Source organism: Dermochelys coriacea, chromosome 5, assembly GCF_009764565.3.
Source record: "Dermochelys coriacea isolate rDerCor1 chromosome 5, rDerCor1.pri.v4, whole genome shotgun sequence".
NCBI classification, from domain to species: Eukaryota; Metazoa; Chordata; order Testudines; family Dermochelyidae; genus Dermochelys; species Dermochelys coriacea.
Window position 1 is genome coordinate 32,508,323 of NC_050072.1, and position 25,529 is coordinate 32,533,851.

Consider the following 25,529-nt stretch of genomic DNA (forward strand, 5'->3'; position numbering starts at 1 on the left):
CTTGGACTCCATCTCTTTCTGTCATATTCCCACTTGAAGTCCATACATACAAATGAACTAACACTTCTACTTAAAGTGCTCAAATTACCTATTTCACTCTGAAGAACTTCATCACCTCAAAGTTTTCTTCTGAAACTACGTTGCTTTTCTTTTCAGGTGTGCTAGTACTTAATCTTGCTTGGTTGCAAGCAATTTCTGATTCACAGGACTCTAGAATTCATATACTGTTTCTTGTCCACTTTTTGTGAATACAACTTAAAGGCTCTTATTGAGTGTTTCAGTCTTGGTGCATGATTATTGTATTTAACTTCTAATTTCAGTCTCTAATCCAAATCTTTCCATTTCTGTTTCTCATTAATTTATTTTATTATTATATATTATTTGTATTACAGTAGCACCCAGAATCTCTAGTCAGGGATTGGAGTTCTGTTGTTCCAGGTTCTGTACAAATGTAGTGTAAAATTAGTCTCTGCTACAAGGAGTTTGCAATCTTGGTTGAGCTCACTTATAATCCCAAGAAGTTTGTTGTCAGTTCCATTAGCTTCTTTATCATTGCATTTTCTTTTCAGATCTTGTGGCTTTAAAATGTTCTCATATTCATCCTCTTCTTTCTGCGTCCACTGCGTTTTGTTCCATTTTGTGTTTCCTCCCTCAACCTTTTAACATAAAACTTTCAGCTTCACCTGGTTTTCCTGCATTCATGTTATCAAATCATCTGAGGTTTGTGTTGATTAAGATAAAAGGTGTGCTGTTAGAATGTGTTAGCTATAAGGGCCTGTCCATTTGTGCCGGGTGGAAAACAGTTTTCACATCCCATGAAATTTTTTTGAGATATTAAAAATCTTTCTTGTACAGATTCAGGACAAAAAGTCAATCTCAAATTATCACAAAAAAAAATGGGTTCAGGTCAATTGAAATACTTCATTATAATAATTTCAAAATGTTTAGTATTATTTTTGAGAATTTTTTAATTTAAAAACTATTTTTACTATAGCTTAAATTCTGAAACAAAAAGAAAACACTTTGAACCAGAAAACTGGAGTATTTTTGTTTAGAAAATGTTGAAATAAAACATTTTGACAATTTTGAAACTTTTTTCTCATTTTTTTAGGGTTGAAAAATTCATCCAAACCAAACCATTCCATGAACAGTTTTGGTTTTCACAGTCAGCATTTCCAATGAAAAATCTTTTAGTTGAAAAAATCCCATCCAGCTCTACTGGTTAAAAAATCCCATCCAGCTCTACTGGTTTTAAAAACACATTAAAATCTTAATGCAGATAGGACAGGTTGTAGCTTAACATGTATTAGCTGGTTGTGTATTCTAGACTTACCCCCAAGTGTTCTGCTTGACCTGCCAACATATGTTAAAGAACAAGTTACCCCATCTCTATTGGGTTACTAAATAGTTATCTCATTAGTAATCATATTTTAAAAGACACTTTTTATCCTAGTGTATAAACTGCCTTATCTACATCAAACTTTTAGAGTGTTAGAACATATTAACACCTCTTAAAATCCTAGTCAAGACCAATAGGTTTGAGTGATGGCCAAGAGGTTCAAGAATGTAATGGTTCTAGAATATTTATCTGAAGATGCTGAATATTCTTTCTGCAAAGTACAAACATGTAATAGTTTTTAGCAGACTGTTGGAGAAAGTTATTTTAATGTCACAGGCCAAATATTGCTTACTTAATCTTTGGAAGATATTTTTACAATTCACTCACAGATTCTGTGTTGGTGGGAATGAGAGGAGCATTATTGTTACAGACCTCACAATTCAGAAGCTGGAATTTTTGTGTCATTGGCATAGCCTATCTGAAGGTTTGGTAGGAGCTGTACTGCCCCCAGGAGAGCTCCTGGAGGCATTCTGTCTTCCAGATCTCTCAGGGCACAGAGGCTGCATGTTTGCTGCTACCCCCTTTATGGCATGTAGCTTACTACCATCTATATGACTGACAGGTGTATTGTAGGATGTGGCCATCCCCATCTGCTCACTGCCTTCTTACCCCTCTTTGATTTTTGTGTGCCCCAAGGATTGCAGAGTTTGAACTTCCCTAAGCAATCCTGCTTGTCCTTACATTGTACACACAATTTTTAGGAAAGGCTCCTTACATTTTTTTCCTCCACCCTCACTGCCATGCACTCACATAAAGGCCAAGCACAATTTGGCCTTTTTTGAAGAAATTTCATGGATAAGGCCCTACTTCATAGCAATACTGTGGAAACTGCGAATCCTGCAATATTAGGCTTCCTCTGCAATTTTTATTTTAATTAGCTTACTTTGCACAGTCCATAATTTTGCATACATTTTGAGAATGCAGTTAGCACTGCACCAACATTCAATACCTGTAAATGTAAAAGGCTAAAGTGACTGGACTTGATTTCTGCAACAGTTGTGTTAAGACTATTAGTCTTCTGAATTTTATATTGTAACAGTCACTTTTAAAAAAAATGAATTTAATATAGCTGTAGCAAAATATCTGGTTATCAAAAAAAATTAGCAGTTATAACATAATACTTGAGTGTTCATATCATTCCAGCAATTTTTTCTTAAACAAATAGGTTTTCTCTGGCTTTTCCAAATTACCACAATTAATAAATACCATTATTACTTTTTCACGATTTTCCATGTCTTGTCCGCAACTCTGCCATAATTATTTTTAGATCATCCTGTGATTCAAGTAGGCCCTTAATCATGGATTATTTCATCAGGGGTTAATAATTCCCACTGGACAGTCTACAACTTTACATTTGTTATCCTGATTACAGCAATCAATGCCCAGCAGAGATAAACTCCACCATATAACTTGTGCTTTACACCATTCAGCAACTTTGGTGCAAGGTGATCAATGGCTGGAACTGGGGCAAATTCCCTAGATACAAAAGTCTTAGAAATTTGTATCTCACTAGTGTCCCTCTTGCTCAGAGCAGGTAAGGATGGAGAGACAGTGTTTTTGCTTTCTGGGAGGTTTGGGGTGAAACTTAAAATTCTTTCTTTTTTTTCCTTTAGGAAATCCTCTTGTAACAGAAATACAAAAAGGACTGGTTTGAGAGACAAGTCAGTTTAGTTTAGCTTGAATACAGCTAGAGTGTTCTCTCTTAGACTAAGTGGACTAACTGGTGAAGAATAATTCACCATGATTCTATTAACTAGATAGAAGGTAGTATCAAGAAAAGCATCAAACACACAAAGTTCTAATTATTGGAAGATGTTCCTTACTCATCACCTATAAGTCACATTAGCCTAAGCTACATGCAATCCCTAGAATAGTATGGCTACATATTTTGGTCTTTATTAGGATTTCATTAACACGCTTCAGAAATCTTAATAAAAAATTTGCAAAGAAAATAATTTAACATAGAAAATAGAGATGTTGATAATCACAGTTAACTCATGCAATTAACTCAAAAAATTAATCACAATTAATTGCAGTTTTAATCATATTGTTAAATAATAGAATACCAATTGAAATTTATTAAATATGTTGTTCGGGGCCACGGTGCTCGAAGCACCACAGATCTGGCAGGAGTACTCTGAGAAAAACGAGACTTACACACAGCTGTGAGTTATTGGCTTTACTGAAGGTTAGTGACCCACCCGCAACGGGGACTCCAAGCGTTGCAGTCACGAAGGCGGGGAACCCAGCACACCAGAGCTCTGCCTGGGACGGAGTCCAACGGAGGGGCAGACAGTCAGCGTTAATAAGCACTACACAAAAACAGCTCATGAATATATAATTAGGTACTTCCCAAAGAGGTGGGCTTTCCGCTACCTGGTGAAGAGCCATGCAAAGCAGCTATTTCCTTCAATAACTATCTATATCCCGTAATAACAAAGCAGCTGTGTCTTTCGGCTCGAGAAAGCAGAAATTCCCTAGCTAGGCCGTAACAAAGTCTTCCGCAGTCCCTTACATATGTTCTGATGTTTTTCTACATGTTCAAATATATTGATTTCAATTATGACAGAATACAAAGTATACAGTGCTCACTTTATATTATTTTTATTACACATATTTTCACTATAAAAATGATAGACAAAAGAAATAATATTTTAATTCCCCTCATACAAGTAGTGTAGTGCAATCTCTTTATTATGAAAGTTCAACTTACAAATGTAGAATTTTTTGTTACATAACTGCACTCAAAAACAAAACAATATAAACTTTGATCCTACAAGTCCCCTCAGTCCTACTTCTTGTTCAGACAATTGCTAAGACAAACGAGTTTGTTTACATTTATGGGCGATAATACTGCCTGCTTGTTATTTACAATGTCACCAGAAAGTGAGAACAGGCATTCACATGGCACTTTTCTAGCCGGCATTGCAAGGTATTTACATCCCAGGTGTGCTAAACATTCGTATGCCCCTTCATGCTTTGGCCACCATTCCAGAGGCCATGCTTCCATGCTGATGATACTCGTTAAAAAAAGTGTTAATTAAATTTGTGGCTGAACCCTTGGGGGAGAAGTGTGTGTCTCCTGCTCTGTTTTACCCACATTCTGCCATATATTTCATGTTATAGCGGTCTCGGATGATGACTCAGCACATGTTCATTTTAAGAACACTTTCACTGCAGATTTGACAAAACAAAAAGAAGGTACCAATGTGAGATTTCCAAGGATAGCTACAGCACTCAACCCAAGGTTTAAGAATCTGAAATGCCTTCCTAAATCTGAGAGGGACGAGGTGTGGAGTATGCTTTCAGAAGTCTTAAAAGAACAACATTCCAATGAGGATACTATAGAACACAAACCACCAAAAAAGAAAATCAACCTTCTACAGGTTTCAGAGTAGCAGCCGTGTTAGTCTGTATTCGCAAAAAGAAAAGGAGTACTTGTGGCATCTTAGAGACTAACAAATTTATTAGAGCATAAGCTTTCGTGAGCTACAGCTCACTTCATCGGATGCATTTGTTTCATGTTCTCTGTGCGTGTATATCAATCTCCCCTCTGTTTTTTCCACCAAATGCATCCGATGAAGTGAGCTGTAGCTCACGAAAGCTTCTGCTCTAATAAATTCATTAGTCTCTAAGGTGCCACAAGTACTCCTTTTCTTTTTGTGAACCTTCTACAGGTGGCTTCTGTCTCAGATATTGAAAATGAACATGCCTTGGTCTGCACTGCTTTGCATAGTTATCGAGCAGAACCCGTTATCAGCCTGAACACGTCCTCTGGAATAGTGACTTAAGCATGAAGGGACATATGAACGTTTAACATATCTGGCACGTAAATATCTTGCGATGCCGGCTACAACAGTGCCATGTGAATGCCTGTTCTCACGCTCAGGTGACAATGTAAACAAGAAGTGGGCAGCATTATCTTCTGCAAATGTAAACAAACTTCTCTGGGCGATTGGCTGAACAAGAAGTAAGACTGAGTGGACTTGAAGGTTCTAAGGTTTTACATTGTTTTATTTTTGAATGCAGTTTTGTTTTTGTACATAGTTCTACATGTGTAAGTTCAACTTTCATGATAAAGAGATTGCACTCAGTACTTGTATTAGGTAAATTGAAAAATACTATTTATTTTGCTTTTTACATGCCAAATATTTGTAATAAAAATAAATATAAAATGAGCACTGTACACTTTGTATTCTGTGTTGTAATTTAAATCAATATATTTGAAAATGTAGAAAACATCCACAAATATTTAAATAAATGGTATCTATTGTTGTAACAGCATGATTAATTCTGTGATTAATCACAAGTAATTATTTTAATCGCTTGACAGCCCTAATAGAAATCAATGGGACTACTCACTAAGTGGCCCAGTTCTGCCACCCTTATTCACTGTTAGGTAGTACCTTCCTGTGCAAGTAGTCCACTTGGGTGAAAGGACTTGGTCAGTGTAAGGGAGACAGAATCAAGCTGTGCGAGTAAGGAGCTGCCAGATTAGGGTCTTATTAGACAGCTCTCTTATTCACTGGTCACTCATAATTTCAACGTGCTTCCTTTTGGCCATCTCTTAACACTCCTTCTCTCACACTGATTTTACAGTGGTATAACTCCATTGACTTCAGCTGAATTACCTAATTTACACTTGCGTGAACCAGAGAAAAATCTGGCCCACAGGAATGCAAACCTGTTTCATTGACTGACAGAGCTGGACTCAAGGCTATAGTAGAAATGACATGCATGGAACATCTCAGGACAGAGACCACTCCACTCTCAAATGATATTGCTTTCATTGTTCTCAGTTGTCCCTGAATCTGAATACATATGGAACCTTAAATTATTTGTAAAGCTTTTGTTTTTAAGATTTTGGTTATGACATTGGTATAATGTGCAACATCACTCTGGTTACAGCATATGGTGTTGTGGAGATAGAGGATCATTGTTGCAATAAAATTTAGGATATTAGGTCTGTTCACAGTTTCTGAATGTTTTGAAAGATGGGGTTTTTTTTTTTTTAGCTCTACAATACTGTCTCCTTAGTTTTACAACAGGTTCCATCTTCAATCAATTTTTATGAATTTGGCTGATCATAAATGCTAATATTTTTATGATGGGTTCAGTTGTCCATAGTGTAACTGCACTAGGGTCAGCAGAGATATTCCACAGACCAAACTGGTTCATTATCTGGAAATTTAAACTAAGGCACTGAGCTTGGTTCATGACTAATAAACAAAATACAGTATGTTGATACAGACATTTGCTCCAGGCTTTCTACTTTATTTGAGTCCAGGTGGTGACATCATGAACTAAATTCATCTCTGTGTTAGCTCCACTGAAGCCATTGGTGTTGCTTTATAGATGAAGTTTTTATTCACTTGTATCTGGTCTATGAAATTTTACTGTGGCTGAACAGGGAAGTCATCAGTCATGTTAAGGGACATGATGCTGAAAAAAAGGGTTGGTCAGTGAAGAACAGGACAAATTCTGTACAGCGTCATGTCAGCTAACTATTTAACCCTCACTGTGATTAAACCTCTAGTCTAGCAGGAAGGGGGAACAAGTGGCCTCTCACAGGACTTTAATCACAGTTAGCAGATGTGATCTAAATGTGGTTTATCTTGCTTTGTGCTGAGCACCATCCTGCAGAGCACTGGGAGAAAGGAGAGATGCAGCAGAGATGGCATTGCACTACATAGCAATCTGATACCTAATCAGGAATGGACACTAATGACAAACAGACCCGGTCTAAAACCACAGCGTAACCTTTGAAGATACCCGAGGGGTCTCTTTATACACTGACTAAGCTTGTATAACATATTGTGCCGATAAAGTCTCATTAAATTTTGTCAGTAAAAACAATTTGTTGTTAACTGTATTCAGATACAGTAAAATCTTGCAGGGTGGCCTAGACTCTGCTGAATGACCACATCACTTAGATTCATAGATACTAAGGTCAGAAGGGACCATTCTGATCATCTAGTCTGACCTCCTGCACAGCGCAGGCCACAGAATCTCACCCACCCACTCCTACAAAAAACCTCAGCTATGTCTGAGCTATTGAAGTCCTTAAATCATGGTTTAAAGACTTCAAGGAGCAAAGAAGCCTCCCTCAAGTCACCCATGCCCCATGCTACAGAGGAAGGCGAAAAACCTCCAGGGCCTCTCCAATCTGCCCTGGAGGAAAATTCCTTCCCAACCCCAAATATGGCGATCAGCTAAACCGTGAGCATATGGGCAAGATTCACCAGCCAGATACTACAGAAAATTCTTTCCTGGGTAACTCAGATTCCATCCATCTAATATCCCATCTCAGGGGATTAGGCCTATTTACCCTGAATATTTAAAGATCAATTACTTACCAAAATCCCATTATCCCATCATACCATCTCCTCCATAAACTTATCGAGTAGAATCTTAAAACCAGATAGATCTTTTGCCCCCACTGCTTCCCTTGGAAGGCTATTCCAAAACTTCACTCCTCTGATGGTTAGAAACCTTCGTCTAATTTCAAGTCTAAACTTCCTGGTGGCCAGTTTATACCCATTTGTTCTTGTGTCCACATTGGTGCTGAGCTGAAATAATTCCTCTCCCTCTCCTGTATTTATCCCTCTGATATATTTATAGAGAGCAATCATATCTCCCCTCAACCTTCTTTTAGTTAGGCTAAACAAGCCAAGCTCCTTAAGTCTCCTTTCATAAGACAAGTTTTCCATTCCTCGGATCATCCTAGTAGCCCTTCTCTGTACCTGCTCCAGTTTGAATTCATCCTTTTTAAACATGGGAGACCAGAACTGCACACAGTATTCTAGGTGAGGTCTCACCAGTGCCTTGTGTAATGGTACTAAAACCTCCTTATCCCTACTGGAAATGCCTCTCCTGATGCATCCCAAAACCACATTAGCTTTTTTCACAGCCATATCACATTGGCAGCTCATAGTCATCCTATGAGGAACCAATACTCCAAGGTCCTTCTCCTCTTCCATTACTTCTAATTGATGCGTCCCCAACTTATAACTAAAATTCTTGTTATTAATCCCTAAATGCATAACCTTACACTTCTCACTATTAAATTGCATCCTATTACTATGACTCCAGTTTACAAGGTCATCCAGATCCTCCTGTATAATATCCCGATCCTTCTCTGAATTGGCAATACCTCCCAGCTTTGTATCATCTGCAAACTTTATTAGCACACTCCCACTTTTTGTGGGAAGGTCAGTAATAAAAAGATTAAATAAGATTGGTCCCAAAACTGATCCCTGAGGAACTCCACTGGTAACCTCCCTCCAACCTGTCAGTTCTCCTTTCAGTAGGACCCGTTGCAGTCTCCCCTTTAACCAATTCCTTATCCACCTTTTGATGTTCATATCGATCCCCATCTTCTCCAATTTAATAATTCCCCATGTGGCACGGTATCAAATGCCTTACTGAAATCTAGGTAAATTAGATCCACTGCATTTCCTTTATCTAAAAAAGATCTGTTACTTTTTCAAAAAAAGGAGATTAGGTTGGTTTGGCATGATCTACCTTTTGTAAAACCATGTTGTATTTTGTCCCATTTACCATTGACTTCAATGTCCTTAACTAATTTCTCCTTCAACATTTTTTCCAGGGCCTTGCATACTACAGATGTCAAACTAACTGGCCTGTAGTTACCCGGATCACTTTTTTTCCCTTTCTTAAAAATAGGAACTATATTAGCAATTCTCCGATCATTCGGAACTACTCCTGAGTTTACAGATTCATTAAAAATTCTTGCTAATGGGCTTGCAATTTCAGGTGCCAATTCCTTTAATATTCTTGGATGAAGATTATCTGGGCCCCCCGATTTAGTCCCATTAAGCTGTTTGAGTTTTGCTTCTACCTCAGATATGGTAATATCTACCTCCATATCCTCATTCCCATTTGTCATGCTACCATTATCCCTAAGATCCTCTTTAGCCTTATTAAAGACTGAGGCAAAGTATTTGTTTAGATATTGGGCCAGGCCTAGATTATCCTTAACCTCCACTCCATCCTCAGTGTTTAGCGGCCCCACTTCTTCTTTCTTAGTTTTCTTCTTATTTATATGGCTATAGAACCTTTTACTATTGGTTTTAATTCCCTTTGCAAGGTCCAACTCTACTCGACTTTTAGCCTGTCTCACTTTATCCCTACATGTTCTGACCTCAATAAGGTAGCTTTCCTTGCTGATCTCTCCCATCTTCCACTCCCTGTATGCTTTCTGCTTCTTCTTAATCACCTCTCTAAGATGCTTGCTCATCCAGCTTGGTCTACAACTCCTTCCTATGAATTTTTTCCCCTTTCTTGGGATATAGGCTTCCGATAGCTTTCGCAGCTTTGATTTAAAGTAATCCCAGGCCTCTTCTACCTTTAGATCCATAAGTTCTTCACTTCCCTAACTAGTTTCCTTAATTTTTGAAAGTCAGCCCTTTTGAAATCAAAAACTCTAGTTACAGATTTATTTTTGTTAATCCTTCCGTTCAGTTAGAACTGAATTAGCTCATGATCACTTGAGCCCAGATTGTCCCCTACAACCATTTCTTCTATGAGGTCCTCGCTACTCACCAAAATTAAATCTAAAATGGCATCCCCTCTAGTCGGTTCAGCAACTACTTGATGAAGGAATCCATCAGCTATCGCATCTAGGAAAATCTGAGCCCTATTATTATTACTAGCACTGGGCCTCCAGTCTATATCTGGGAAGTTAAAGTCTCCCATGATCATGCAGTTTCCATTAGTATTTACGTTATTAAAAACATGAAAAAGGGCTCTATCCATATCCAAATTAGATCCCGGAGGTCTATAGCACACCCCAAGCACTATCGTAGGAGAGGCTTTACTAGTTATCTTCCCCAATGTAATTTTTGCCCAGACGGACTCTGTCTTATCCATTGCCTCGCTTCTTATTTCTTTACATTCTACCTCATCATTGATATACAATGCTACTCCACCACCTTTACCTTTGTTTCTGTCTTTCCTAAACAGCACATACCCTTCAATACCTGTAGTCCAGTCATGACTACTATTCCACCATGTTTCTATTATCCCTATAGTATCTGGTTTCACTTCCTGCACCAGTAGCTCTAGTTCCTCCATTTTGTTACCTAGGCTCCTTGCATTGGTGTACAAACATCTTAATTTTTGCTGTTTGGTCTCGCTCACATTTTGTATCCTATTAGGCACAGTCATTCTACAGCCAGTATAACCTATTAGACTAGTATCCACACCGCCCTTGCTCCTTATATACATTCTCCTACACACGGCTGTATCCTTTCTTACTTTGTCTTCTTCCCTCTCAATGCTAAAAATCTGGCGTGGAGATTACCTGGACATCTTCCAACCATCTCCCCCAAATTCCTAGTTTAAAGCTCTCTTTATCAGTTGTGCCAGCCTTGATCCTAGAAGTCTATTTCCTTCCCTACTCAGATGAAGTCCATCCCGAGAGAACTGTCCTCTGTCCGTGAATGCCTCCCAGTGGCCATACATCCCAAAGCCCTCCTTATAGCACCACTGCCTAAGCCATCTGTTGACAGTCATAATCTTGTCACACCTTTGTTGCCCTTCTCTAGGAACAGGAAGGATCGCACTAAAGATCACCTGAGCCTCAATTTCCTTAAGCGTCTTCCCCAGCCTAGCATAGTCTCCCTTAATACTTTCCAGCGAGAATCTAGCCGTATCATTTGTTCCCACATGAAGGATAATTAGGGGATTCTTTCCCACTCCCTTTAGGATCCTTTTCAACCTCAAGTCTATATCCCGTATCTTAGCACCCAGAAGACAGCACACCCTTCTATTCTCTGGATCAGCTCTAGTTACAGGCCTGTCTATTCTTCTCAATAAAGAGTCCCCTATCACATAGGCCTGCCTTTTCCTGGTGATAGTGCTGTTCTCCAGTCTCTCCCCTGTTCCCTCTGGCTGCAAGTTCTTTCCATTCCTATTTTCCCTTATAATCGTCTTCAACCCATCCTGTATCCTCCTGGGGCTCATATTTCGTGTAGTCTCCCTTGACTCTTTCCCTTTTCCTATAGGACTAGCCTCTCTTCTCTTCTTCCTTACCCTTCCACCTTCAACAAGTACCTACTGAGCCCCTTCTTCATTTTCCAACTCTGCAAACCTGTTCCTACGCTCTATTTCTCCTTTACAAGCCCATCTTTTTCTCTGCCTTGTTCTTTTAGTCACATGCTTCCACTGACCACTTTCCTCACCCAGTCTCACCTCAAAATTCCCCAGCCCTGCTTCCATCTGTGAGTCTGAGCTTTTCCCTTCAGATACCTCATATCTTTGCTCCATCATCTGCTCAAACATCTTCCTAAACTCAAGAAGACTTTCCACCTGCATCTCCAAACCTCAGATCTTTTCCTCCATTAGCTCTATCAGATGGCATTTCATGCAGAAAAAACTCTTACCAGGTCCCCTCTCCAGGATCATGTACATAACACAGCTTCCATATCCATTCATCCTCAATATGTCTTTCACTACAGGAGTCACTCCCACAGCTGCCTCCATATCTGTCATCTCCTTCCCACCTAAATCCTGTTAATCTGGGAAACACAAGTCACACCAAAAAGACCACCCCGCCCCCCAGCAAAAGCAAACCCCAAACAAGCACCACAATACAAACTCCCACTCAAACTTCCCTGTTTATAGCTCTGTTTGTTAGCTCCTGTGCCACTGCTTGACTGGCTGGCCACCTTTATAGGACCTCTAGTCAGAAGCCCCACCCCCTAATCAGGGCTCAGCTGCTCTCCCAGCACAAAGCCACTACACACACACACACACAAATACTAAAAATACAAAACCAAGTACAACTACCTTCTCCAACAGAACTCCCACTCAAACTCCCGTTTACAGCTCTGTTTGCTAGCTCCTGTGCCGCGCAGCTGTCTGTTTGGAAAGCCAAATTCTGATTAACCTTTCTTTGTTTAGTGGTGGAGATTATATATAGTATTTCTAGCACTATATTTTATTTCTATCAGCCTAGAACTACTCTGTATCTTGAGCTGTATCTGTTCACTTTTCTCACTAATCTCTGTCCCCGCATTACTACTTTTTCTTGTTTAATGAAATTGGAGCAAGGATAAATATGGACCCCCAGAAAATGTCATTTTTAGAGCATTTTTTCTAAATGTATTTACACTTTCAAACACATAATAAAATAAAGATCACATTTATTCCCCTGTGCCTGAAATCAACAATACATGATTAATACAAATTTGCCTAATGAAAATGCACCAGAGCAATTGTGCACAATAATGAATAATCCATGGTAGCTGATTAGAGCTGGGTGAGGACTGAAACAACAAATTCTATGAATATTCTTTTGAATTTTTAAACAAATTGTCTTCTGTTATGTTCATTCCCATTTATTTATTATGAATTATTCACCTAGCTCTTGGGCTGATGAAGGGTAATTGGTTTTGCAGGCATTGAGTGAGACTTCACCATTCCTTCTGAATTGTGTTATAATGGTTATTTATTTACTTGTATTATAGAAGCACCCAGAGGGTTTGATCTGGACTCCATGGTGCTAGGCACTGTACAACAGAGTAAAAGTCCCTTTCCTGAAGAGGTTACTATCTAAAACAGGATTTTCAAAGAGTGATGGGTAAGGGATGTGATATATACCCTGTGTAATCAGAGATGGGTGACAAATTTAATATTTAATTAGTTTAATATTAGTTCCATACGGTTGATATATACAAATAAAGCCCTCCCCCCCACCCACATAAATAAGGGGGTGGGATGAGCAGGGAAGTGTAGGGGATGAGTTAATTGGAGCACAGGAATGGGAAAAGAAGCAATGACTGAGGGAGAGGGAAGGAAGATGAAATGGTGACAGAATTGGCAAAGAGAAAAAATAGCTAGAGTCAAAACAGAAGTAGTCTGACCCCACTGCTCCTGCGAGCTTCATTCTCTGCTAGTCCATGGGGTTTGGGGGTCTTAAGTGGGTCTCCCCTGTTGGACCAGGTTCAGGAGGGATGGGGAACAAGTGGTCTTAGTCACCTCAGGGATGCTGGAACAATTTTGTGTGTGTGTGTGGGGGGGGGGGGGGGAAGTTGCTGAGAGCCATTGAACCAAACTGTAAACTCTGTACATGATGGAAACCACTTCCAGCCAGACGTTGCAGCAGCACTCCTAGTTCCAGCACCTATGCCACCACCCTTCTTCCTGCTAGCCTGAGACCTCAGGAAAACACCTCTGCTGCTGGGGGAGAGCTCCCCAGTGCCCCTGGCTGTGGGAGAGGGGGAGGCCACAAGGGGCCTCTTGCCCCAGCTTGTTGGATCAGCAAGAAGGTCCCCTCTGTTGGTTTAGGGAGAAGGCGGGGCCTTGGCTGGACTTCAGTCCGCTCCCGTGGGCCAGCTCCCCCTTCCCTCTCAAAGCCCCTGGGGGCGAGTGGCTGGGTGCACCCCGGCTGCCATGACGGTAGGGGGCCCTGCTGACGCGCTGGAGCCGAACTGCCCCCGCCTGGGCTTTTGAAGCTCTGCTGCCCCCTTGCGGCTCCTGGTATTTTTGTTCCCCTTCCCACCTGAGAAATTGCTTTATAAATATTGTCTCTCTCCCGCCCCCGTACTATCTGGCTTCGTGCCAGCGCGGCAGCTCTAGGTGACGGTTCCCCCCCCACTCCCCGCCCCTCGTGCCGCTGAGGTCCGGTCGGCCGTTAGCCCCTGTGCACGACCGACCCGGGCTGGGTCGCGGGACACTTGCATCGAGCGCCGTGCGGCGCCAGGAACCTCTGCGCCAGAGGGAGAGTCTTGGCGGCGGCGGGCTCCTGCACGTGCCGTTTGACTGCCAGCCTTGGACCGCGCTGGGCAGCTGCCTCCGCTCCGCCTCCGCTGGGTGCCTTTGCCCTGGGCGGCGCCGGCTGTTTTGACACCCCCAGATAACAGCCGCCGGCAGCAGCGAAGCACAGGACGTGTGGCAGGCGGCGCGTCTGTCTGGGGCTGGGAGCAGCAGCGGCGGCGAGGGGAGGGTCTGCGGCTTGGCGTAGCTGCCGCAGCCGTCTCGGCCTCTCTGGGAGCGATTGTGTGTGCGCGCCGCTCTCTAGTCTCTGCCGCTCGCCGAGCTGCTCCTGCCGCCGCGGGTGATTGCTGTTGTCGCTCTCTTCTCTCCGGCTCCGACAGCCCGGCACGGGCAGGGGTGGAGGGGCAGGAATGTGAACGGGTTTTGTAGTGTGTGTGTGTGTGTGAGTGTCAGTGTCAGTCCCCCCCCCCCCCCCGCCACCACCAGCATCCTCATCAGCTGGATCTGTTGTCAGGAAAGGAGGAAATTGCCGTCAAGCAGCAGCAGCAACATCTGGGCGGTCACATCTGGGCATGCAACATCGGCTTCCTCCTCCTCTTCCTCCTTCACCCGAGTGGATCACTTTGGGGGGGGGGGGGATACTTCTGCAGTCAAGCCAGAGGTTCCATCTTATAACTGAATATTGAAACTGGAAGAGAGGGGGGGTGGGCTGGGGATAAAGGCTGCTTCCCCGCTCCCCTTTGGGATTTATTTCATGGGGATGTGTTCAAGACAAGAGAGGATTCAGAAGGATATTGACGTTGTGATCCAAAAGTGCAAGGCGGAGAAGGACTGCCTGTTTACAGGTGAGTTTTCCGCCTGGGCTCCAGGTTACCAGCTGCCACTCGCTTCCCCTCCCTCTCTGCCTGCTTCAGACATTTCCCCAGCGCGACATGTTTGGTTGGGGTTCCCTTGTCCCAATTCTGCTGTCATTTTGCAACAGTTACAGTGACGATCGCTGACCCTTAAGACTTCGTGTGTATGTGTGTGAAATAAGTCTCCTTCCTTTCCTCCCCCCCAACACACTAGCAAGAGAAGGCAGAACAGGTACTGCATGAGAAAACAGATACAGAAGTGGAATGTATCTAAACACAGGGAGGAATACAATACACAGAGAGAGAGCAATGTATCTGTTTTTAGTATCTGCTACCACGACAATCCTCAGATCAGAGGGAGCCCTTCAGCCCACGGTCGTTTTTAATGCAAGACTTTCGGTTTGGAGCCGAGTTGTTTTGCGCAGTTGGCGGTGGTGGTAGAATACAGCCCGGTTTGTAGCTGCTCAGGTTAGGTCGTTGCCATTTGGGGCTGCTTAGCTCTTGATGTAGGGAAAATTAGATTGTTTTTTGGTCATCTAGTTCCCTAAATAATTGATCCAGAGCTGGAATATTAGCGGTCATAAATGAGTCCTTTCAGTGCAAAGCCTTGGTGTTTGCTTGTTGCTTTATGGTGATCACTATTTACAGTATTTGATTTGCCCGAGCTGCCTGGCTTGTTGCTGCCTGTTGCCTTCACTGACAATGGAAATTCCTGCCGTTGCCATAGCACCAGGGCACTTGTTGCAAAGGGGGGGGGGGGTTTCCTGCTGCAGAGTGCTCTGATGGATGTTAACCCCCCTACCAGTAACAGAATGAGGGCGAATGAGACATCAGCTATTTTAGACAAAACCAAAGAACTATAAACGATCACTTATAATAATGCAACTCTTTTTGTATTTCAGATTTCAGGTACTCAGACTCCACCTTCACCTTCACCTATATTGGAGGCTCCAAAAGGTACTTCTCTGTAATAATGAGTAACTTCATTTCCCATTCACTGGCTAGTGTCTCCTTTATTCTTAATTGTTGGATAGTAATTTCTTTTTCTTTTGCACTGAAAGCAAATGATTAACATCCAGTGGGACATAATTAACTAGAGAGTGAGTGTTGGGTCTGAGCAGGTGATCTGTGAGGTGATCCCATTCATCAGAGACTTATTCATCAGAGTTTTCCCTCTGTGTAATTTGTGTGTCTTGATATTCAGTCTACAAAGATAAGTAAAATTAGCGCCTGGTGCAAATGGTATAGAAAAACAAAAAACATTGAATACAAGATGTTTAAAAAAACTGACTATAAGTACTAATAAAGAAGAATAGGCCAAATTTTACTCTGTTACACCAGAGTAACACAGAAAGAACAGAATTTGGTGCTAATAGATGCAAATCATTTTGCAATAGAACAAATTAACAGTATAGAGGAATTAAATGAAAATGTCAATAAAGTTTATGATGCAGATTATCATTTAAACAATCAAATATGAATCTAAATATTGCTCGTAAGCACACTTTAGTTTATTCACAAATTGGGGTGTATATGTAAATGGATACTCATTTTTATTATTTGCATAGGGGGTTGCAATTTATATCATTTCTTCAGTTGCATTTCATTGCTTGTGTTATATCATTAGCCTGGATTCTGCATACCACTCTGTTTTCAAAGTAACTCAGTTTTTAAAAAAAAATTTCCTGTTGCTGAATGGATTTTTTCCCAGCTGTTTGTTTAGTTTGTGAATTGCTATTGTATTTGTGTTCATATTAAGCCGAATAACAAAGTATAGCTAGGTTTAGTAGAATTTATTTTTTTTAAAAATAATTTTGATATAATCAATATTTATTTTTAAGCATTTTCCCATTTTTATTGATTTTAAATTTTCACGATTGTAGGAAATTATGGGGGGAGTGTAAAACAGTAATTATTTAATGCTAGTAGATATTGAGATTCAAATTGCAATATCACATGTCAAAATATACAAAGTAAATATTCTTAAATCAAACTAATAAATTCTCAAGCACAATTTTACTTACTTTGCCTATATATAGAGAGAGTTCACTTATTAACTATGGGAATATTTTTCATGGGTTTGTGTGTGTATGGTGAAATTTACATTTACTGACATTTACTTATAAAACTATAATCCTAATCTAGGCTAGTCCAAGACTATATATAGTTTATCAGGTTTAAAAAGAAGTCTCTTGATTTAGATAGCTTCAACAGTTCACTAACTTCGGTGCTTACTTTTTTCAGGCCACCTCAGTTTAAAAGGGAATGGATCATTAGGAGTTATAGGCCTCTATCCTGCAAGATGAACTTTGCAGGTAGATACCTACTTTTGAACAGGACACTGTTGACACCAGTGGGTTCTGTGCAATTTCATGAGTCCACCTGCCCAGGTCAGCTTGTAGGATCAGGACCATAACTGGTAAATGGGTTTGCAGTTTGTTCAAAAAATACTTTTGTCACATTAATGACCTCCAAGTGCTCCTACTGAAGGGGGTGGCAAAACGTACTGTCATTAAGGGGACCATTATCCTGTGCCTAATGGTTTAGAATTAGAGATATTCTCAGGTTGCTTAAGGCCCAGATAAAGGGGTTTTAAAATTTTCTTTTGCTTTAAACAAAGTTTTTATAAGATGTAATATGAGTATGAAATTATTATTCTTTAATTAAAGGATACAGTAGTTCGGATTTAAACATTCCCATGCAGTGTTTGCAAGCCAAATGTTTCAGCATGGAACCGGGAAGTGAAACAGACTGCTGTTTCCATTGTCCAAACTGAGTGCAGTAAAAATGCAACAAAGCGTAACTGGTGGAAAGTAAGCTGCATTTTTTAAAAAAGGCTTTCACTTTTACTAATCAAATCTGGAATTTACAACACATAGTGGAGTCTTACTGGACTGGCCACTGAGAACCAGTTTCAGGATCTGGAAAATTCAAATTGAATTTAAAATCTCATGTTATACCTTGAGAAGATGATACAAATATGTTTCCATAGTGCATGTTCATATTTTATATTCCTTCTGACATTTAAAGGACACTTAAAAATAATCAATAGCTTAAAATAAGGGATTCATACTGACGTCTCATCTTTCCTGTGGGTTCCCCCCCCCCCGCCAATCTTTCAGAATATCCATAGTACACAGAGTTGCACTAGCAGCTGAGTTTTCTGTTTGCTTCCTTTTTGTATAAAGTGCAAAGCATTAAGGGCCAAATTCTGATTCCCATGCCAAAGCTGAGTAAACGAGTTTCATGCAGGGAAACTATGCACGGTTGCAGAGGATGTAATACTTCCACATGTAACCCAAAGCCAGCGCTCAAATCAGCTGTGCACCCACTAATGCAGACCCTCCACTCTGTAGAGGGCTGTAATAGTGGCCTTCTATGTATTCCCTACTTGGGAGTGTATCCCCTCCAAGTTAAAACTGAGTTTATTGGTCATTCCCCTCCCTGAGCTTGGCCACCAACCCCATCCCTGTCCACATTACAGCAGCTATAGATTCCCTGCCACCCACAGGCAATTATTCTGTGGTTTGAGTACTGTTGGCAGGAATTGCCCCTAAATGACAAACTTTATTAGCTCATGGTACATAGGAGCTTATAGAATAAGTATCAGGTGATACTCCTGATATTATCACCTCAGATACTTGCAGTTGTCTGATTTTATATCTTCTGTGCTGGCACCACTGCATGTTTTCAAGAAATGGGACAAGGAATGTACTCTGGCTTTTTTACTGAGAAATAAATTTTAATGGCTAAGTGATGGATCAGTTGGTAAGGAAGATTACAAGATGCTATCTGTAGCCACATTTTGCAATTCTATCCTTTAGTGCTTTATTTCCCTTAGCTATTTTCTTAGCGAGCCCTGGAAACTCAAAGCTAGTGCACAGTATGGTTTTACTTTGTCTACAGTGCAAGAGCAAAATACATGAAACAAGAAAATATGTTTTATGTCTGATGCTAAGTAGAGTATTTTTTGTTTAATTGATTGATGGCCTTTTTCTAGGACTGCTCACCCTTATGTAAAGGCTGGCCTATAAAATCATCAGGTTAAACGGACCTAGGGATTTCTTCTGCATATCATTTGTGTCCATTAGGCATATTAAGTCTACTTACTAGTGGTCTTAACTTCTGCACTCAGAGCCAGATTCTCAGCTGCTATAAGTCAATGTAATTTCACGAAAGTCAGTGTACATTGCTTCATTGCTAGCTGGACCTTGGTTTTCTTTCTTTTTTTTTTTTTTGTGAAAACTGTTCTAAGGTTCATATTTGTGAGTTTTTTCTACTTAGGGAGAGATTTTCCCAATTTAACTGCATTGTACCTTTTCTTCTTGGACTTACACTGCCCCATCACATGTTACTAGTTCTCAGTATGCTGCTGGAAAGAGCCAGATGGCACCCTACTCATCTCAGGTCCTAGTCCTGATATCACTTACACTGCTTTTACACTGATTTCAGTTGAGTTATTTTTAATTCTCACTTGTGTGCAAGTAGAGAATCAGGCCCTATGGGCATGATCTTGCTATCATTCTACATACAGAGCAATTCCAGTTTATGTCTCTATAAACTATATTGAGCTGCTATATTATTTATACCAGTGGTTCTCAACCAGGGGTACGCAGAGGTCTTCCTGGGGGTATATAAACGTATCTAGATATTTGCCTAGTTTTGCAACAGGCTATATAAAAAGCTCTAGCAAAGTCAGTAAAAACTAAAATTTCATATGGACAATGACTTATTTATACTGCTCTATATAATATACACTGAAATGAAAGTACAATATTTATATTCAAATTGATTTATTTTATAATTATATGGTAAATGAGAAAATAAGCAATTTTTCAGTAATAGTGTGCTGTGACACTTTTGTATTAAGCAAGTAGTTGTTAAGTGAGGTGAAACTTGTGGGAACACAAGATAAATCAGACTCCTGAAAGTGGTACAGTAGTCTGGAAAGGTTGAGAGCCACTGATTTACACAATATGAGACTAGTATTAGGCTGGGCATAAATATGACTACAGGGGACTGGCCAGCCATTTGAATGAATTTTCTTGAAAAGTTACAGGAGGGGGAAAGCATTTCTTTAAGAACAAACATATTTTTATTGCATGGATTATCATAAATAATCCTTTCCCTGTGAAGCACGAAACAATCATTTTGGTCTCTGCTTGGGCAATGCTTCATTTTTCTAAAATGAACTGTGTTCACATCACATTTCTAAATTATTAGTTTTTTTGACAGTCTGCTGTTCACTCAGTTAGCCTCATCACTGGCCAGGATGGGGAAAAGGACGAAGAACAATCTCTACAGTCTCTGCTGATCCACCTAGTGGATCGGGGAACAGGCCAGAGACCTTCCCCGTTGGTGGAATCCACAGTCCCAGTCAAATCCTCCGGTATCAAGTATGGAGTTGGGGGGGGATGGGGGAACCTGGCCCGCCCTCTACTCCAGTTTCCAGCCCAGGGCCCTGTGGATTGCAGCTGTCTACAGTGGCTCCTGTAACAGTTGCGTGACAGCTACAACTCCCTGGGCTACTTCTCCATGGCCTTCTCCCAACACCTTTTTTATTTCTCACTACAGGACCTTCCTCCTGATGTCTGATAATACTTGTCCTTCTCAGTTTTCCAATAGTACACCTTCGCACTCTCAGTTTCTTGAGCCTTTTGCTCCCCGCCCCTCACACGCACACCACAACTGAAGTGAGCTCCTTTTTAAACCCAGGTGCCCTGATTAGCCTGCCTGGCTTAATTGATTCTAGCTGCAGGTGTTCTAATCAGCCTGTCTGCAGGTGTTGGCTGCAGGTGTTCTAATCAGCCTGTCTGCCTTAATTGTTTCCAGAAAGTTCCTGATTGTTCTGGAACCTTCCCTGTTACCTTACCCAGGGAAAAGGGACCTATTTAACCTGGGGCTAATAATCTGCCTTCTGAGGAGAAAAGAAGAAGGGGAGATCTGCCATCAATAAGGTGGTGACTAAAGAATATACCATCAACATTCACAAACGGATCCATGGAATGGGATTCAAGAAATGCGCCCCCCCCATTCTCTCAAGGAGATCTGTAAATTTGCAATGAAGGAGATGGGTACTCCTGATGTATGCATTGACACCAGATTGAACTGGGCCAAAGGGATAAGGAATGTTCCCTACTGCATCTATTTATATTTAATCAGAAACACAATGAGGATGAAGATTCATCCAACAAACTCTACATGCTGGTTACCTGTGTACCAGTCACCACTTTTAAAAGTCTACAGACAGTCAATGTAGATGAAAACTAAACTGATTTTCAATACAATAAAGTTATAAAAGTGACCAAAAAAAAAGTCACTCTCCTGTAGCCATCTGGCCTGACCCTGTCACACCTGTAATTAGAAATTTATTAGTGAAACCCATCTTAGTTGTATAATGTGGACACTAAGTATGAAGCACATTATATGACAATTTAATCGTTTTTAATTTCGTTTTTAGAAAGCGATAGGCAAATTGGGAGATATTTCTCACAGAGTGACATGTTCCTTCAGGTGCTGTGACTGCAAGATTTACCCTTATTTAACTGCTGCTGGCAGAATATCAGAAACGTCTGGATTCTTTATTTATTCTTTAGAGTTTGTACTGCAAGAACTAACAAGGATGTTAAAATGATAACGCATTGAAAACCTTGGTTTTTTAGAATCCCTTCTTATTTCTGCTGTCCTACAAACTGACTCCTTTTTGGCATATTGCTTCTTCCAAAACTCAGCAGACTGAACAGAAGTGCTGATCTATCACCTTTGTAATGAAGCCACATAATGAATGCCCTAATGTTGTTTTTAGGTTATAGAAATAATTTGACTTAGTTTGCATGAAAAGAATGCCTGGTTGTCCTGAGAGAGTATACTTCTTTTTCTCCTGATAAACAAGATGATCAAATCAAGTGCTCTTCGCTCATATATGTGCATAACTCCCATTGCAGTGAGGGACTGTGACAATGAAGACTGTGCATGAGAAGAGTAGATCTTTTACGGAGGCATTTTTTTTAAAGAAACAAGACAAGGCCTAGGGAACTAAACACAGAGATTAATTTTGTCCACAAAATTCTCCCTTCCAGTCTGCCTGGCAGCTTTTGACTCTGATGTTCTGTCCTTCCTACATGAGCAGAATGATGATAACAACGGCAGTTCCATGCATGCAGGGAAAGCTGAATTTCTGTATGGAATTGATCTAAGAAGATTGCTCAGTTCTGAGTGGAGACTCAGAGAGTTCCTCTGTAGTCTTCTGTAAAGTTATGGTAAAATGTAAAGATTTATTGTCTTTTTTTTAAGTTTTGTCTCTGAATTTTATATAATTAGAGGTTTTTCCATGGTGCTTGTTACTGTGATATGAAAGCACCTCACTTAAACTATTGAATTAATTCCCACCTAAGTGAGGCATAGAAATATCTTCATCCCCATTGTGGCATATAAAGAGTAAGTGACTTCCCCAAGGTCACACAGGAAGTCTGTGGCAGAGCTAGGTACAGAACCTAGATGACTGAAGTCCCAGTGTAGGTTGTTAGCCACAAGACTTCTCATTTGAGCAACCTGAGGATAAGTGGATGTGATTAAATTTTTTTTTTTTGCTTTAATGGGATACTGACAGGAATTTTAGGTCTATCTACATGGCTTCTTAAATTAATTTATTAGAGCTGTACAGAGGATGGAAATTCTGTTTCATGAAGGATTTTAGGATTTTGAAGTTTGGCTTTGTTCCAAATCATAATGAAAACCAAGCATTTCTAAATTCTCTCTGAAGGGAAATTTTGTTGTTTGTTTTTGATTGATCATAAAGTTTTGTTTTTATTTTGACTTTTGTATTTTAATATATAATACAGAAAATAAAAAAAATCGAAAAAAAATGAAAAGTTGAAATGTTTCATTCAAAAAATGTCAAAATGAGACATTTCTATATTGTTGGAACTTCCTGATTTTCTTCTTAAATGAAATTCTGGAAAAATCTACCTGATTTCATGGTGATTCAATTTTGATAGAATATGGTTCCATTCAAGTTTCTCTGACCAGCTCTAGAATTTACCTTGCCATAATTTTAGCCAATGCATTGCAACAGAGATTTTGGTCACCAGTGCTACCATGGCAATTCTACTCTTTTTAAGCAGCGTTATCAGTGAGGAGAGCTATCAAAAATATTGTACAATACTGCTGAAGGTCTTGTGACAAGGTAGAAAGGTGCTCTTTAAGCCTCTGTTCGTGAGGGATTATAACTCAAACCCCTGCTTGTCAAATGTGTGGTTGAGGGTGGGGATATAAAAGTAAAGGGGAAATGACAGAGGTGGTGACTGCCTAGATGTAGTGGTGTCATTTCCCCTCCCAGCTAGTTTAGAAGCTGAAAAATTGTAACCCACTCTTCTGAGTGTTTTTGTTGGGAGTCCTCTGTTTATGAATCCATAAAAGAATATCCTGAGGCCAGGGAGTGAATCTACTGTTGGTGAGAACATGCTTCCTGCTGGTGATTCTTCCCATCGTCCTATGGGTTCTAAGGGCAGTACTTCAAGTATATACTTGTTTCCGCAAAACCAATACATTCCACAGATGCACAGCTTTGTGCTCATGTTCCACTTTTTGTTCCAAAATACTCAGTAAGTTGTATATCCCCTCTTTGTTTTAATTTTCCTACAGAAGCATGGATTGGCATTTTTGATGGGAGAATATATTCCTGGAACACTGTAGATAAACCTGCAATATGAGACGGCTGTCTGCGTGGGCTAGTTAGATAAAACAGTTATGGGACACAGACTGGTATTGATTTTTATTTTCATGCAAAACTTACAAAGACTTCAGGGGGAATTCTGTACAAGGAGTAGTGGCAGGACATGGCCTCATGACCATATTCCATTAAAAACAGTTTTGCATAAGTTTTGCATAAACTAGAGTTTATTTCAGGTTTAAAATCTCTCTTTAAAGCAGAGAGAGTGTGTCCTGCTAATAATACCTGACAGCATTATTCATCTGTATTTATTACTATTTACTATTAATGATTGTATATTCGAGGCATTCTTTTAATGCATTCAGCTATTAATTAAACACTTCTCCATAATACCTCATTGGTAGAAAATTAAATACAAATGTTAAGGGATCAGGGAAAGTAAGAATTCAGCTTTACTCAGTTAATGTTACTCACATTTCCTTTCTGATATTCAGTTTGTCTTTCTAGAATGTTCTTATTTCTTTTTGATGCAAGCTGTTAGAAACTCATTAATGTTTGAAATAAATTGTATCATCATCACTACCTACTGTAAAAAAATAATCTGTTTTAGAAGGATTATGGTGTCCATCCTGGTCCTATGGAGGTCAGTGGATATTTTGATCCTGCAGAGTGCTGTGTTCCTCTAGCAGAGTGCTCAGGCCAAAATAATCAGATTTGGGTACCTAATTTTAGGCACAAACTTGTATTTCTAAATATGTGATCTGATTTTCAGAGGTGATAAACACCCATAATTGCCACTAAAGTCAATGTTACTGTGTGGTTGTTCAGCACCTTTGAAAATCAGACCATTTATTTAGGTGTCTAAATATGGACTTGGGTGCATACATTTAGGCACCAAAATTAGAACATTCTATCTAAGCATGCAGCTTGGAAAAGTGATTAAATATACGTGCAAAAATATTTTCAGCAACTTCTTTCTGTGCTTTCATCATATTTTAACACATGAGGTGCCTAAAAATAGACCTCTGGGCCATCATTGTTAAAGAGTTAATATGATAAGACAAACAAATTTAAAAGCCAAGTTCACTGTGACAAAATTTATTTAGATCACTTTTGTCTGTAAAGTGAGCAATACCATAACTGATTTTTACCCTTAGACCATAGTAATGTGCAGTGGTTTTCAGTGTTCACAAATAAAGACTTCTAGATACCTGTCAGTAGGCGCATATATATAGATAGATAGATACCTACTGACAAGTATATATAATACAAAATAGTTTAGTTTTGGATTAGTTACTGTAAAATAACATAAAGTGGTTTGGATTTGAATAATTCTTATAGGTGTTTGTGTGATAATCTAATAATTTAAAATCAAAATAACTTTCTTAATTTATAAGATGTAAGCAAAGTAAATCTTAAATTACAGAAGGAGTTCAGTTCACTTATAATTTATAAAAAGAAATTATTGTATTGTGAATAAATCTAGAAAGTTTCCAGGATATAATTTTGCCTTAGCATTAAAAAAATCATGGTGAAGTGTGTAACTATCAAGAATGAATTAACATTATTTCAGCAAGAACATCTTAATTATTTGCTTCTAACTATTAAGGATTTTTACAGCAATTTTCATTGAACTTATACATGCTGGCCTCTGTCTTCATGAAAAGGAGCCCATAATCAGCATGTTCCCTTATTCAGGAAAACACACACTGAAGGCTGATGGCATCTAAAAGTGGATCGATTAGTTAAAAGTCACTCTTAAAGATAAACTCAGAGACTGTTACAGTAGTGGGTAAAGATCACAGTGTATGTGACTCTACATAGGGTAGGTAGAATCCATCTGCTTACTCTATGGATAGGACCC

General features: G+C 39.8%; 1 protein-coding gene and 1 pseudogene across 1 annotated transcript in view; both read left to right on the top strand.

Moving 5' to 3' along the window:
• Positions 1-14,321: 14,321 nt before the first annotated feature.
• The window catches only part of PARP8 (poly(ADP-ribose) polymerase family member 8), a 172,145-nt gene continuing 160,937 nt past the window's right edge, over positions 14,322-25,529 (top strand). The window contains 2 exon segments of the mRNA XM_043515040.1: positions 14,322-14,985; positions 15,897-15,951. Of these exon segments, the coding sequence (XP_043370975.1) occupies positions 14,895-14,985; positions 15,897-15,951 (146 nt within the window). The 5' untranslated portion in view covers positions 14,322-14,894.
• LOC119855432 lies at positions 16,471-21,299 on the top strand (annotated as a pseudogene).